Genomic DNA, 15157 nt, shown 5'->3' on the forward strand with positions numbered 1-15157 from the left:
AAAGTAGATTATTAATGTATTTCTAAACAAAAGTATAAATGTATAAACTCAAAATTAAATTGAAGAATCAAAAGTATTATAAAAAACAAACTCCGATGTCCTTAAAAACCACAAAAAACTCAAGTATGAGTTATTTTATTCAAAATATAAGATTTTATTTTTCAAAACTCAGATTATAGTAAAAGACAGAAAACTATCAATCATCATAAGTGAGAAATAAACTTTTTCATAAAGAAATAACGTCTGATTTATGAAATTGCCGATTAAGAACAGCTGATAGTATTTTGGTTTAAAACGGTTTAAGTTTAAAGGCACACTTCGGGACATTCAGTCAAGATTTACTTCCAGATTGAACCCACTTCATTCATAAAGAGCTGCAGGTTTTCATTCAAGTGCTTCTCTAACTTCTGATTCAAACATCCGACGTTTTTGTGTCGGTCTTTACAGAAAGCATTAAAATATGTTCCAACCACTTTACAAATATACAGGAGGAGGAATCGGAAAAAAAACAACGATGGAACCTCATATCAAAAATAAACTCAAATTAAGGGAGGAGACGTCTCTGTGGTCAGAACTTCAACACAAATATAAAACAGCATGGTCCAGTGGTAAAGCATTAAAAACAGGTGAGTCCCTTTCACAATAAAAGAATAAACAACCTTAAAGTCCTTCCTGTAAACTGTTTACCACATCAAAATAAACCCCATTTTTCTGAATGTAACTTTAAACATTTTCTGTGAAGTAACCTGAAAACTCAACTGTTAAGTGGTTTCGTTTGACGGGCATCCGTGCTGCTCGGACGCCGCCTCGGACGCCGCCTCGGACGCCACCGGCAGCACCAGGTGGGAGATGCGACTCCACAGCCCTCCGAACTTGTCGATGTCCATTTTGTCGAAGGCCGTTTGGCCTCCAGAGCCCACCAGCTTGTCCTGAACGAAGGTTTGCACCGCCTCCTCCACCTCCTTCAGGCTCAGCTCGGGGCTGAGCTCACGGCGAGGCAGGAGGACGGTGAACAGCAGGAACACGCGCTTGTAGGCGGCGTTCTCGTGGTCGCAGTAGCGATAGAAAATGATGGTGGATCCTGGAGGCAGCGCCTCAAAGTGGTGGATGACCGCCGCCGGTTGGTCTCCCTCGAACGCCGCTCGCAGCTGGTTGTCGATGTCCAGCTTCACCGCATCGCTGTCCTGACCCGCCTTCCTCGCTCCGTCCATCAGGAGGAAGGAGGCGTTGAGCGCGGACGAGAAGGAGGCGGCGAAGCCTCGAGCCAGGCAGAGCAGCGTCCTCTCTGCGTCGGCGCCGGCGGCCAGGATCATGCTGACCGGCTCCGAGGGCTGGCCCGTTTTCAGGTGCTTCTCCAAGTGGACCTTACTCCGCTTCCACAGATCAGGTCGCTGGCTGGGAAACTCGGCCTGGAGACGAGAGAGCTGATCGGAGAACGTTCCTAACCTCTGGGCTCTGGACGGAGCCTCTCCTCCACCCGCTGTGCGCTGGAGAGCGGGAAGGATCTTGTATGCCAGCAGGGTGGCAGAACTGAGCAGCACCAGGAAAATCAGGCGCCACAAATACCAGGAAAATCCTGCAAGGAAGCAGAAGGATTAACGGACAAAGAGGAGGATTGTGGAAAAAGGAAGGGCGCTTTACCTGGACGGGAATTTCCGAAGCTTTCCTTGACGACACGCGGATTCTTCTTCTCTAAGAGTCAAATGATCATATTTGTGTGAAGTGTCTAAAACACATGAATAATTTCTGTTTGAACAGGAAACCTTTGTTTGGAGGAAGAGTCTTTCCTGCCTGTGGTGGAATGTTTCTCATGTGGAGCCTCGTCGTCAGAGAAACCTCGGGCTTTAGGACCATGCGGTCAACTCTGGGAGCACCTGCAGTTCAGAATCAGAAGGACACTTTTGGATCCTGCTGGGCTAATGTTGTAGCAACATGCTAACATTTTAGGCCACATTTTCATTTACTGAGGTTTTAATAGGCTAATTCAGAGTTTAGCTTCTATTTTAGCAACATCCTAACGTTTGTGACTAATTTAGTTTACAGAGGAATTAGCGAATATATTGGAGTTTAGCTAGTATTTAAGCAACATGCTAGCTTTTTTGGCTAACTTTGTGTTTACTGAGAATTTTAGGGCTAATTCTGAGTTAGGCTTTTATTTTAGCAACGTGCTAGCTATTTTTGGCTAATTTTGCATCCACTTTGGGTTTTTTGGGCTAATTCTGGGTTAAGCTAGTATTTTAGCAACACATTAGCTTTTAGCAACATGCTAGCTTTTTTGGGTAATTTGACATCTACTGAGGTTTTTTGGGTTATTTCTGAGTTAAGCTAGTATTTTAGCAACATGCTAGTTTTTCTGGCTAATTTGGCATCTATTGAGGTTTTCTGGGCTAATTTTGAATTAAGTTAGTATTTTAGCAACATGCTATCTTTTCTGGCTAATTTGGCATCTACGGTGGTCTTTGGGGTTATTTCTGAGTTGATCTAGTATTTTAACAACGTCCTAGAGTTTCTAGCTAATCTGGCATCTATCAACGGTTTTTGGGCTAATTTTGATTTAAACTAGTATTTTAGCAACATGCTATCTTTTCTGGCTAATGAGGCATCTATGGTGGTTTTTTGGGGTTAAATTTTGAGTTGATCTAGTATTTTAACAACGTCTTAGAGTTTCTGGCTAATCTGGCATCTATCGAAGGTTTTTGGGCTAATTCTGAGTTAAACTAGTATTTTACAAAATGTTAGCTTTTAGCAATGTGCTACCTTTTTTGGGTAATTTGGCATTTACTGAGGTTTTTTGGTTTAATTCTGAGTTAAGCTAGTATTTTTAGTAACGTGCTAGCTTTTTTTGTAGCTAATTTGGCATCTACTGAGGTTTTAAGCTAATTATGAGTTCATGTCTTTTACGCATTTTAAATTTCTTTGTAATTTTTCCAATAAGTAAGGTGACCTTGAGTCCCTTGAAAGGCGCCCAAAAAAAAACAAATATTATTATAAATTCTTTGAACACTTTCTGCAATTTCTGCAGTGTTAAGTCATTTAGCCACATTAGGTAGTAACTACAGTCAATTCTTTAGCATCTTCAGTGACCACATTCAGCATCAGCATTCACACTAACATTATCGCAGGTAGTGCAACTTTTCTAGTTGTCATTACAATTCTACACTGTAACGAGATTTGAGCAGCTCAAAGAAAAAGAAAACACACAGAAGACATAAAATTGTTCAAAATGTGAGGTAGACAAATATTTGAGGTAGTACACAGTGCGCAAATGTGCACTATTGCATCCCTGCAATAGTGCAATAATACAGTTTTATAAGGAGGATGGGGTAAATGTAATGTGTAAACATAAAAAAATAAGCTAAAAAGAGTTAAGTGAATAAAATAAAGAGTACCGTAGAGGTATCAAGTAAGTAAAGTCCGATGCCAATTGGATACTGAGTCGATGTTTGAGTTTAATATTCAGGACAAACCTTGGAATAATTTAAACTAAAAATCAGTTGAATACAATACCAAAGCTCCTGGCTTTGGCCGCCAACTCTCTCTGGTAATCGTCTGTGCTGGGGAGCCTCGTGGCCAATCGGATTCCTGATGTGGTGACCTGTGAGGGGGCTGTAGTGGGAGGGGCAGCTGCTTTAAAATAAGAAAAAAAAGTTAGAAACAGGTACTGCAGATGCTGAACAAGATCTCTTAGAAAAATACTTTGGTGTCTTGTTTTGCTGAATGTCTCCTTCAAGTTCACAGAGATGGAATTTTTTTGAAGAGAGTGACTTTGTCTGCAGCGCTGACCGAGCTCTACGTACGGAGACAAAATCTTTTCATCACTGATGCCTGTAAAAACAGAAACATGTTTAAATAGGTCATAAAGTTCCATCCAACCATCTTCTGAATCTTTTTCAGGTATTCTGAGTCCATCTTGGCGGGGTTTATCCTGATCAGATCATCAGTCTGCTGCAGGAGAACACATGCACACGCATCTATGGACAGTTTAGAATCACAGTAAACCTGTGGAGCCTGTTTATGGACTGGAGCGTGCAGAAAAAACACTAATGGGTGAGCAAAGCATGCTGGGATTTGAACCAAAACATTCTCACTGTGAGGCAAGTAGAGAAAAAAATCGATTTGGTGATTTATCGCAAAATTTCATTTCATTTATATCAATTAAAAATGTTGACAAGATGATATATTATTAACTGTTTATGAGCTATTTCAGCATCTTATGGTAAACACGCAATATAATGTTATAAAGATCATTCATACATTTACCGGTATTAAGCTTGTAAACAGTTTATTAATAGACAATGTCTCACTTTAGAAATTAATTAATCTTACTAAGTATTTTAATAAACCTTACTCGGCTTATTGTGCTAATAAATGTCTGACTAACACCCTATAAACATATTAATAATGTTTTTAATGTGTTAATAAAGTTTGTTGAAGAATGTTATTATAAAGTGCAACCAAAGTTTTTTTTCTTATATCGGACAATCGGACAATACTGACAGTTTCTTTTAAGAACAAATATTTCTTAATTTACCAAAATAAAAGCAGCTTGAATTTGTGGGTAAAACAACTTGTATAGGAGATACAGTTGCAGTGCTTAGAATTGTGATAATTCATTTTGAATTTTTACCATTTTATTAACATTAAAGGCACATTCATATTCAAGTAGAATTTTATCTAAGTCATACTCTTTGGTGCAGTCTTGGGATATATATCATGATATGTATCACGATATATATCGTATCGTCAGACTCTAGCCAATACAGACCTCTAGAGGCAAGAGTGCTAAATACTGCACAACCATGCAGCCCATAATAAAGTCGTTGAAATTCAAAAATGGATTACTTTGATGAACGTTCGGCAGCCAAAACACAAAAAGAATTTGGAAGTTGATCCATTTAAAGATAATTTATTACATTATAGATTCTTCTTAAGCTCCAAATATGGAAGATAAAGCAGGAGAATTAATCAAATCTAATTTAGATGCCTCTTTGTCAAAACTTACTATCATCTTAAGGTTAAAGTAAAATATATTTAAACTCTGATTGAGAAATTCTCTGCAGATGAAAAAACTTGAATTTTATTAACAATTTTTACCTTTAGTTGTTTGAGGAACTTTTAGCTCTTTGATCTGTTTGGAATCTTTAACCGTTTTTATTTCCTGGTCCTCCGTCGTTTCCATTTCTTCATCCGACTCCTGTTTGTCCATCTCAATATCTTTGACTTTGTCTCCACCTGCTACTCCAGCGTCTCGTCGCGACTGTTTACTCGGAGACTCTGTAAAAACAGACAAAGAAAGGTCTCAGCAAAAGCTCAGAAGTAGAGCAGCTTCAGGAGGATTTCAGTCAAACTCATCGGGATTGAGATCTGCACCATCGTCTTCCAAACCGTTTTCCAAAACTCCGTCACCGTTGATCACTTGGGTGGAGGAACGTTCTTCAAGCTTCCTTTTGGTTCGTCTGATAGGACCTCTAGGGGTCGCTTCATAACTCACATCTGAAGAGAGAAAAAAGAAAACAAGAAGGAAAATGTTGAAAACATAAAGCTCAATAGTCGACACAAATCTGACCCCAACACCTTCTGAGGACCCCCCACCACCAAAACAACTGTTTGTTCCAACAAACCTGAAGGTGTTCGTGTGTTTGGAAAATGACTTTTATGTTTTCAGCCTAAAGAGGCTCGGCCACAACGAAACCGCTGGAGTAGAAACTCTTCCTACATTTATTTCTGATCTGAAGAGTTTGTCAGTCAATAATGACAAAGTGCTCTCTATAATCCCATCTTTCTATTTACATTATTTTATCTGTTTCATCTTTGTGAATCAATTTTGTGACTTTAAACATCTTAAATTTTATTTCAGACATGGTGGTCAAATAATCTGCTAAAAAATTAAAACATAGAATTTTTACTTTTAGTAAGACAAACAGCCACATGACTCAGTTAAAAAATGGATTCATCGCTCTAAAGTGCTCAGTCACATGGTAGAAGAAGCAACCCAAGTCATCACACTTCCACCACCGTGCTTGACAGCCAAGGTGAGAAACATTTGAACTGAAGTAAAAAATAAATAAGAATTAATTATTCTGAAAAGGGAAAATGTGTTACTTTATTTTTTCACAACCTCAAAAAGCACAAGATTTCTGTATGATTTATTAATTCTTCAGACAAAATTCCACATACATAATTGTAAATTTAATAATAAAACACTATACTTCCCACAATTCATTAAAGATGTACATTTTTTTTAATTTAAAATCAATATCATATTCCTCTAATAAATAGGCTCTAAAAAAGATTGAAATCTGTAATATTTTTGCAAATATTTATTTAATCAATTTTTATTTCTGTATTGTACATCGATTGTTTCTCATGTTTTATACTTGCATTTTGTCCAAACAAGTTTAAAAAATGTAGAGTTACGCTGAACTGCTGGAATGTCAAATCAAAGCAAACTTTATTTAAAAACCACTTTTCATACAACAGTAATGCAAAGTTTTTTACGGTCTTAAAATAGTTGACAGAGGGAAAAAATGAAATAATAATAAAACACACACAACATAATGAAACATAAAGTGACAAATAAATAACGCAAAGAAAAAAAAAATAAAGAAAACGGAGAATTTTGATTGGTCGCTGCTGATGCGAGGACTTTGTATTTTTAGGGGGAAATAGTAACAGTCTTAAATACTTTGCTTATTGTTAATCACTTTTCTGTAAAATAAACAAATACATAAATAAATATGAACCAGCTGTGTCTTGCCTAAATCAAGGAAAGGTCTGTTTACTAGCTTTTCTGTTGCTTTTTTTAGGTTTAAATTGTAAAAATACACAACTTATGCAAACACGCTGAGGTAATAAAAATATGTATAAATTAAAGTTATAAACGAAATATCTATTAGTTTAAATAAATAATATACTAGCTCTTTACAGTAATAAGCAGTGGCTTAGCTTAGCTTAGGCTAATGGCTATCTCGGTCGGTTAGCTCACCTTTCACTGCTTTCCGTCTTTTAGATCGTCTCAGTTGGACGTGATCTTGACTTTTCGAATCCCCTGAATCCATTTCTGATCCTAAACAGGCCGAAAACCAACAAACGGGTCTATTAAACACAAACACGACGCATTTTAGCCGCCAAGCTACTCAAGGAACGGACTTCCCGGTTTCATTTTGGGGAAACATTTCCAGGCTGGACACCCGGAAGTATTTCGGCGGACGTACCGGAAACAATAGCTCGGCCGAAGGTTCCGTCCACGAATTAGTTTCCCTGTGGAGCTAAAGTTCACCGATGTAAACACACGGAAAACAAGGCTACGGATATGTGATCTCCGGTAAGTACCGGTTACCGCCACTAACTACTTATAAACTAGTCATAAATAAAGTGCGTGAATTGGTTAGACAGAAGAAGACGTGAAAATAGCAAATAGTGAAATTAGCTTGTCAGCACTCTTCACCGGTTAACTAGCATACTGTATAAATGATGGGTTACACGTAACTAGCATATTCTTGCTAGTTAACTAGCATATTACTGCTAGTTAACAAGTGTCGTGGGTTGAATTTATTCCCGCTTTTGTCCCTCGGGGCGGTTCCACCCAAAGCGTTAGCTTCATAATTATGCCTTCAGTTTGCTAGCAGCTAATTCAGCTTGGGAAAAAATGAATTGAATCAAAATCAGGTTAAAGGTTAATTTATGGATTTTTTCTTCATTATTTCTATCTGATTTATATTTGGGTCTTACAGAATGTTAAAATTAAGGTTTTCCTTACGATTCGGTTCAAACCTCGATTTTTGGGTTCTGTTCCGGTTCGATAAATGTTTGTTTATTATAAAACAACAACAAAAAACTGAAAAGCAAGGACAATCATTTTTAAAGTGTGCTAATAAACAAGTAACAATGTTATTTGATATGATTACACTTTTACATTTGATAAATAGTCTGGTAAAGTAAAAATTACTCTAATTGAAGTTACAAACTTAAGTATGTTAGCTATATATATATATTTAAAAAAAGTTAAATAAAGGTGGAATCACATAGATTAGCTTCCCCACACTCTTTTTCAAACAATTTAATTAAATTTTGACAAACTTATGTAATTAATCATATGTGTTTCATGTTGTGTTTGTAAGTGATTCTGTTTATTAGTCTGTTTATGATCAATAGCAATAATTATGTCATCTTTTACATCATGTATAGATATGGTGCTGCATCTGCTTTTATTTTATTTATTTTCTAATCAAATCATGATATATCATCCTGTGATATATCGATCAGATATAGATTTGATACTTTTTTGTCTTCTTTTGTGTATATTTGCATTGATTGCTAACAAAAAATTGATAACAAAAAAATCGGTAATAATAAGTTCTTTCTAAATTTAGCACGTTTGACACTTTGAACATTCTTCACATTCCCCACAGTTCAGTTCAGTGGTGTAACATAACATACCGTTCATTTTAAACCCAGATTTGTGTCATCGCTGTGGTTAAAATGTTTCTGAGTGAATTTCAAACCTGAAATGCCAGAACTCCCTAAGCAGGTGACTGTGTGCGAGTACAGGTGTGTTACCTTTCATCTACACCTTACAGCCTGCTGAAGCATTATGAGTGAGCTGTGCCCACCCCCAGACATGGCAGAGGAACGGCAGCGAGAGGACGGGGACGACACCTGTCAGGACGCTGATGGTATTCACAGCTTCAGTTCAGCTTTAGTCCAAATGAAGTTGAAAACAACAGTCTGTACACAAAGCTGAAAACATCATGAACTTGAATTCGAAGATAAACTCAGATGAAAATTTTGGGGGGTTTTAACATGTTCTTGTGGCATTTTTCTGATGATGTAGGAAATATTTAAAAAAATTTTCAACTTAAATTGCATTTCTGTGTATTTCTTTATTCAAAAATACTGTGTGAAAAAGATTGTTTTTGTGATGTAGAAAATACGCTGGGCGGGCCACAAGCTCCCTGCTCTGAGATCACAGCAAAGGTGAGGGGAGAAGGGGTCGCTCAGTGCCAGAAGTCCCGCCCACAACTCACAGGTGAATTTCTGATGAACTCATGCGGAAACTACGTCAGAGAAAACAAAAGTTTTTTTTTTTTTTTGGCAAAAACGGCATCATTATAATTAAAAGATAATCACTAACAATTATTATTTACGCCAACCAGAAAATAATCCAAATTATAATGTTTAAATTTGAAAATGAAACAAGAGCGTGCATAGAATTCATCTGCAGGGCAGCTTGTTGCTTCAGAGCCGTTCCAACGTCAGTGTCTCTTCTAACAGATCTGAAGGGCGGAGAGTCCCAGCCGGTTGAAGCTGTTGAACCAGTTGACCTTCATCCTGATGAAGAGCAGCAGCGAGAGGGTACACCTCAACCTAAACATAACAGCTCATGAGCTCAACAGGAACGCGCGGTTCTCTATAGAAACAGACTTATCAAAAACTCTCCTTTTTATCTCAACCACTAAGATACAGCGTTATCACCCACACCTGCGAACACTGAGGAGGACGAGATGACGGGTGTGGACGTGGCACCGGCGGTTAAAGGTAGAAAATAATTATTTAAAAATGGCTTTGGATTCAGAAAACTCTCTAAGACTTTGCCTTCTTTCTGGTACCAGATGAGGACGACTCAACTGAAACCGAAGAATCTTCAGCAGAGAAAAAAGAAGAGATCAACCACTGTGAGACGGATCATTTAGGTTCTGGGGATGGTCCGGAAGAGAAAAATGAAGAAAACTCTGGTGAGAGCTCTCTGTTTACACTCTCCCTCTAGCTTACAGCCCTCACACCCCCAACCTAACATCAGTGCAACAAAGCAGCAGCGACATCGTTTCCATCCAGCTGTTCAGTTCTGATCCAGATTCTATTAGTCTGCAGGTGGATGCATCAGCATGGGGCGGAGCAAGGAGTTTGTAGCCCCGCCCACAGTATTTTCTACAGTCACAAATATGTTATTTTTTCAAATTCACACCAATTTCAATTAAAAAAATCCTCAGAAATGTAATTTAAATCTTAATTTTCTTCAAAAATGTCCTTAATGATCAGAAAAATGCCTCAAGAACACATTAAAAACACAAAAATGGGTCTTTAAGGAAGTGTTTTTTATGTTTTTTCTAGTTTAATATTTTATTCTTAATTGTTTCGTTTTTCTGTATTACATATTTTTAATTTTCTGTTCTAACATCCTGTTCCGTATTACTGAATCCCTGAGTTCCACACAGACTTTATGTTGTTTTTGATTCATTTTCTGCTGTTTTTGTCGTCCTTAAGCTCCTCCTTCTGACGTGAAAGATAGAAAATGTAAAGATTAGTCTGTTAAATACCATCAGTGTTTTTTTGACAGTATCGTTCATGGGACTTACTTTTGCAGAAATAATGTTCCTGATGGTTTAATGAACACAAATGGTTGGTGTTTCAGCAGGAGAAGCGGATCAGGAAGCAGCAGAGGAGGAGGAAGAAGATCCGCAGGAGGCTCCTGTTCAGGAGGCGCAACCTGAAGGAGGTAAATCTGTGAACGGCAGCTGGACAGATGAATGATTCAACCAGAACAATTGTTCTTTTTATTCTTCTTGTGTTCATCGAGTTGATTTACTGTCAGCTTTAAGGGAAGATCAGCTAATCTTCACTGGAGGATCAGAGGAACCTGAATGTTCTTTTGACCTTCAGCTGAATTTTATCTCACGTTAAAAGGATTTTATCATCTTCAAATATTACCTTATCAGATGTAGGGCCCTTAAACTTTTTTTTTTAATTAAAAAAATATTCGAGAAAATCTCTTAAATAAAAAAAGTAAAATCTTACTATAATTGGTAAATAAAATTACATTTAATTTGTAATGATATGAATTTATATTTGTGCCACTAAAATTAGAACAAACGTCAAAGTTTGAAAACAAAATGTCCTAAATTGTAAACAAAATTTTCAGTTTAACAAAAAAAAATCTTTGCAAATTGTTATGAATCTTTTGACGGTTAAAATTGAGACGTTTCAAAACAAAAACAAAAAAAAAACGACTTTGGATTTATGTTATTCTTTCTATTATCGCTTATTACAAAATATAGATTTCTTTATGAATTAAACATTAAAATATGAAGAGAAAATAACAGATTTTTACTACTGACAAAAGCACACATGAGTTCCTTTCAAAATAAAACACCTTTTTTAAAGCAAACTGAAGTGAATTTATACCAATGAAGCATAAACAACACAAGTGAAAAATGTAAAAAAAATCAGAATAAGCAAATGTATCATAAATATATGTATAATATACGTATCAAAGAATAACATTTACAAGAATAAATTCATGAATTTAAATTTAAAACGTAATTTTACAAGAAAAAGGGTTACTCTTTTTTTAGAAAAAAAATTATAAAAATAAAGTTGTGAATTTACAAAAATCAAGGAGATCCTGTGAGATTCTGGAGCAGTTTGATGTTTATCTCATTTCTCTAAATTATCTGCAGTGATGTTTGATCGTCGTTGTTCAAACATTTTAAATCTAATAACATTTTATTTGTGCAAAAGCACAAAGTTTTCCTGATAAAATGTCTTCTTTTTTCTCATAAATTTACATCTTTATTCTTGCAAACTGCTGATTTTTTGTATGAAATCCTCATATTTATACGACTTTATTCACATAAAGTTTTGACTTTTATTCTATCAAATATACAGTTTTATTCTTGTAAAATTGTGAATTGAAAAAAATATTATACTTCGTTTTTTTACATATTTGTGCGACTTAATTCTCGTAATCGTTTGACATTTTCTTCATAGATTTACAACTTTTATAACTTCTTTTTATTGTGTGAATTTTTCTCATATTTGAACAAAATTATTCTCGTCAAACATTGATTTTCTTTTCTCATAAAATGTGTTGCTTTTTTAGGTAGTTGTTTAATTTTGCTTATATTTAATAAAACTGTAAAATTCGAGTTTTGTCTTTTCTCTTTTTAAATATAAAACGTACATTTTTCTCATATTTGTCCAACTTTGTTCTTGTAAAATTTAACGTTTTCTTCATAAATTTTTAATTTCTGCTGCTTTTCTTTGAATTTTTTAAATTTTTTTCATATTTCTGCAATATTTTACTGGTAAAATATTGATTTTATTTTCTCATAAATTTCTGACTTTATTCTTTTTTCTTTTTTATGTAATTGTATAAATTATTCTCATATTTATACAACTTTTCTCGTCAAGTTTTGCCTTTTTCCTTCTTTAATCTACAGCATTATTTTTGTAAAATCTTGATTTTTTTTTCAATAATTGTATGACGTTTCTTTATCTTAACTTCATTCTCTTAAAATTATACTTTTTCGTCATAAATTCACAACTTTATTCCTGTAAATTAGTTTTTTATGGAATTTTTCTAACAAGCATTTATATTTTTTCATTTGATCTGATAAAATATATTTTTTTAAACTGTAAAGTTTGTTTACAATTAAGGAAAATTTGATTTCAACACTGTTGTTGTTATTTTAGTGGCCCAAACATGACTTATTAAACATTATGTGGTGAATTTGTTGTTTACATGTTTTCTAGGAGCCCTGACGTTCTGGATGGTGGCGGTCGGCGTCGTTGTTCTGGCCGTCTTGTTGTGGCCCCTCCTCCGATCCAGTCCTCCTCCTGGCGTGGAGGACGTGCGTCCGGTGGACGTCTTCCTGAAGCAGATGGAAACGGTGAAGACTCGGTTTCCTAACCAGCGCGCCGAGCTGTGGAACCGAAACAGGATCCACGTGAAGAGGCACCTGCAGACGCTCCGCCCCACCGAGCCCGTCAGCCTCATCCTGACGGCCGGCCTCAAAGCGGAGAGGACGCTGCGCTGCCTGGCTCAGAGTCTGGCCTCCGCCTTCTCCACCGCCGTCAACGCCTCCGTCCTCCACATCGACGGCGCCGGCGCCGCCCGCCAGGACAGCGACCGCGTCAAACTGGACATCGACAGGCAGCTGCAGGGGGCGTTCGAGGGGGACAAACCCGTCGCCGTCATTCACCGCTTCGAGGAGCTGCCGCCCGGCTCCACCCTCATCTTCTACCGCTACTGTGACCACGAGAACGCCGCCTACAAGAAAGTCTTCCTGATCTTCACCGTGCTGCTGCAGGAGGAGGACGAGATCCCCGGGACGGCGGGCCTGAGCGCCGTGGAGGAGATGGTGGACGACCACCTCCAGAAGAAGTTCCTGTCCCAGGACCGGCCGGCGTCCTTCGACAGGATGGACATCGACAAGTACGGCGGGCTGTGGAGCCGCATTTCCCACCTCATCCTGCCGGTGGCAGCAGAGGAGCGGGTGGAGCTGCACGGCTGCTAGCAGACTCTTCTAGAAACAAAGATTTCTTCTTTTTATGGAGCATTTAGAGAAGAGAGCGGAGCTGAAGCACTTTATCCTCATTTCCTTTGATCAGGTGTAATTATTGATGGATTGTTGGGGGGTTTACATTTTAAAGATAAAGTTTTATATTTAATTATTCTGCAGAAAACGTTTTAATTACACTTTTAATCGAACCTCCTCTCTTCTGTTTACTGTCTCACTACCAGTAAACACGTGTTGGTTGTAAACAAACAGTGATCACGTGTGCCTTAAACCACAAATAAACTGATCAGTTCTAAAAGCCTCGTTTCCGTGGATGAATCAGACGCTTCTGAGCCAAAGCAGGTGGCGTTAAGCCTCTGATGCGCGCGCGCTCCTCCTCGCGGGAGAGATCCGCCTCTCCGTCCGCGCGGCTGCAGATGCTGTCTGGCGCGCGCGCTTACCGGAGCTTGTGAGGATGTGGAGACGTTTGGAGAGGCTGCTGTGATTCAGGAATAGGACGCGCGTGATGACGCTGGCGCGCGCCTGAACACTGCCGGACCTGCCCCGCGCGCGTCTCTTCGGGTCGGAGCTCCTGCAGCGTCGCAGCATGGAGAAGCTGTGCGTCATGGCCGTGGTGCTCGGCGCGCTTTGCTCTCGGAGTTCCGCGGCGCCAAACTTCTCCTCCGCGGAGTCCGAACATCAAACCGAGGAGCTAAACGAGGAGCTGGAGGGCCGGGAGAGCATCCTGTCTAAGGTGGGACGGAGCGGGGGCGAGCCGCGCGCACTACAGCACAGGTGTCACAGTCGAGGCCCGGGGGCCGGATCCGGCCCTCCGGGTCATTCTATGCGGCCCTCCAGATCATTTTATTGTTATTAATGACCCGATGTTATCTTGAGCTCAATTCTAACTGATAAGTCTAAATATATTTTTACGAAGAGTAAAATATTAAAAGTTATTTAAGGTTTAAGTTGATTTATTCTGGAATAATATTCCTGCCTTTTTATTGTCCATCCCAATTATGGTAAAAAAAAATTATAGTTTTAAAAGTTGTACATTTGGCTTTTTGAACTATTCTAAGTTTTTTAGGGTGTTTTGGAGTTTAGCTATTTTTTTCAGATGCATACCAGCTGTTTTGAATCATTTAGGCTTTTTTCTCATATTTTGGGCTTTTTTGAAATTTAGCTAATATTTCCTCTACATTGTAACCTTTTGGCTAAATTATGCTTTTTTGTTCAGATTTTTAGGAGTTTATCAAATATTTCAGCTACATGCTAGGTATTTGGGGTAATTTAGGCTTTTTCCCATTTTTGAGGCTTTTTTGGAGTTTATAGAATTTTTCAGCTACTAGGTATTTTGGCTAACCTAGTCTTTTTTTAAGTTTGTTAGGCTAATTTGGCATTTAGCTAATATTTTAACTGGCTATCAGCTTCAGCGCTTTTACCTATCAATTTCAGCCTCTTCAGCTATCAAATTCATCTTACAGCATTCACACTAACATTATAGCAGGTAACACTATATATCTAATGCATAATTATGTTAAAAGGCTACCGTTTTAAAGTTTTAAAAATGAAGTTTTAAGAGTGTTTAATAAATATTCATCCTGTTCGACCCGTGATCTAATGTGTGTTTTGGATTCCAGCCTCGTGCGTGATCGAGTTTGACATCCCGCTCTAAAGTCTTACATCTATATTAAATCTCTCCTCCTCCAAAGCTGCTGGCCGACTACCATAAGGTCAAGGCGCTCTCGGAGGGCTCTGACTGCCGCTGTAAATGCGTGGTGAGGCCGCTGAGCAGGAGCGCGTGCCGCCGGCTGGAGGAGGAGGGGGGCGCGGCGGACGCGCGCGACTTCTACACGGTGGAGACCATCACCTCCGGCCCG

At 38.2% G+C, this 15157-nt stretch overlaps 3 protein-coding genes across 6 annotated transcripts in view; 2 read left to right on the plus strand and 1 right to left on the minus strand.

Annotated features, from left to right (window-relative positions):
* Nucleotides 1–119: 119 nt before the first annotated feature.
* On the minus strand, nucleotides 120–7116 carry LOC112150402 (torsin-1A-interacting protein 2). 3 transcript variants are annotated; one of them, XM_024278716.2, is made up of 8 exons: nucleotides 6986–7116; nucleotides 5386–5493; nucleotides 5095–5274; nucleotides 3697–3825; nucleotides 3508–3627; nucleotides 1764–1874; nucleotides 1642–1692; nucleotides 120–1576 (listed from the first exon to the last, which is right to left on the minus strand). In XM_024278716.2, the coding sequence occupies exons 1-8, from the start codon at nucleotides 7056–7058 to the stop codon at nucleotides 762–764; spliced, it is 1587 nt and encodes a 528-aa protein (XP_024134484.1). In that variant the 5' UTR covers nucleotides 7059–7116; the 3' UTR covers nucleotides 120–761. The 3 variants fall into 3 exon arrangements, with proteins under 3 accessions (XP_024134484.1, XP_024134483.1, XP_024134482.1); XM_024278715.2 differs by having other exon boundaries at nucleotides 3508–3624; nucleotides 5371–5493; XM_024278714.2 differs by having other exon boundaries at nucleotides 5371–5493.
* Nucleotides 7117–7189: 73 nt separating this feature from the next.
* Nucleotides 7190–13596, plus strand: LOC112150403 (torsin-1A-interacting protein 2). 2 transcript variants are annotated; one of them, XM_024278717.1, is made up of 8 exons: nucleotides 7190–7324; nucleotides 8580–8675; nucleotides 8927–9028; nucleotides 9274–9354; nucleotides 9460–9537; nucleotides 9612–9734; nucleotides 10412–10495; nucleotides 12532–13596. In XM_024278717.1, the coding sequence occupies exons 2-8, from the start codon at nucleotides 8594–8596 to the stop codon at nucleotides 13293–13295; spliced, it is 1314 nt and encodes a 437-aa protein (XP_024134485.1). In that variant the 5' UTR covers nucleotides 7190–7324; nucleotides 8580–8593; the 3' UTR covers nucleotides 13296–13596. The 2 variants fall into 2 exon arrangements, with proteins under 2 accessions (XP_024134485.1, XP_024134486.1); XM_024278718.1 differs by having other exon boundaries at nucleotides 12535–13596.
* Nucleotides 13597–13683: 87 nt separating this feature from the next.
* The window catches only part of olfml2ba (olfactomedin-like 2Ba), a gene marked incomplete in the record, with an annotated part of 11119 nt that continues 9645 nt past the window's right edge, over nucleotides 13684–15157 (plus strand). Inside the window, 2 exon segments of the mRNA XM_036211413.1 lie at nucleotides 13684–14031; nucleotides 14990–15157. Coding sequence (XP_036067306.1) covers nucleotides 13885–14031; nucleotides 14990–15157 — 315 coding nt within the window.

Source organism: Oryzias melastigma, linkage group LG4 (assembly GCF_002922805.2).
Source record: "Oryzias melastigma strain HK-1 linkage group LG4, ASM292280v2, whole genome shotgun sequence".
NCBI lineage: Eukaryota > Metazoa > Chordata > Actinopteri > Beloniformes > Adrianichthyidae > Oryzias > Oryzias melastigma.

What these genes read in the sequence shown, in the direction of transcription:
- LOC112150402 (XM_024278714.2), bottom strand. Translation starts at nt 7,058, where the DNA reads ATGGATTCAGGGGATTCGAAAAGTCAAGATCACGTCCAACTGAGACGA. An exon ending in GACTCTTCCTCCAAACAAAG is followed by an intron (nt 1,693 to 1,763) that starts GTTTCCTGTTCA and finishes TTTGACTCTTAG; the next exon opens with AGAAGAAGAATCCGCGTGTC. An exon ending in CTTCGGAAATTCCCGTCCAG is followed by an intron (nt 1,577 to 1,641) that starts GTAAAGCGCCCT and finishes GCTTCCTTGCAG; the next exon opens with GATTTTCCTGGTATTTGTGG.
- LOC112150403 (XM_024278717.1), top strand. Translation starts at nt 8,594, where the DNA reads ATGAGTGAGCTGTGCCCACCCCCAGACATGGCAGAGGAACGGCAGCGA. An exon ending in GTCCCGCCCACAACTCACAG is followed by an intron (nt 9,029 to 9,273) that starts GTGAATTTCTGA and finishes CTCTTCTAACAG; the next exon opens with ATCTGAAGGGCGGAGAGTCC. An exon ending in CGTGGCACCGGCGGTTAAAG is followed by an intron (nt 9,538 to 9,611) that starts GTAGAAAATAAT and finishes TTCTGGTACCAG; the next exon opens with ATGAGGACGACTCAACTGAA.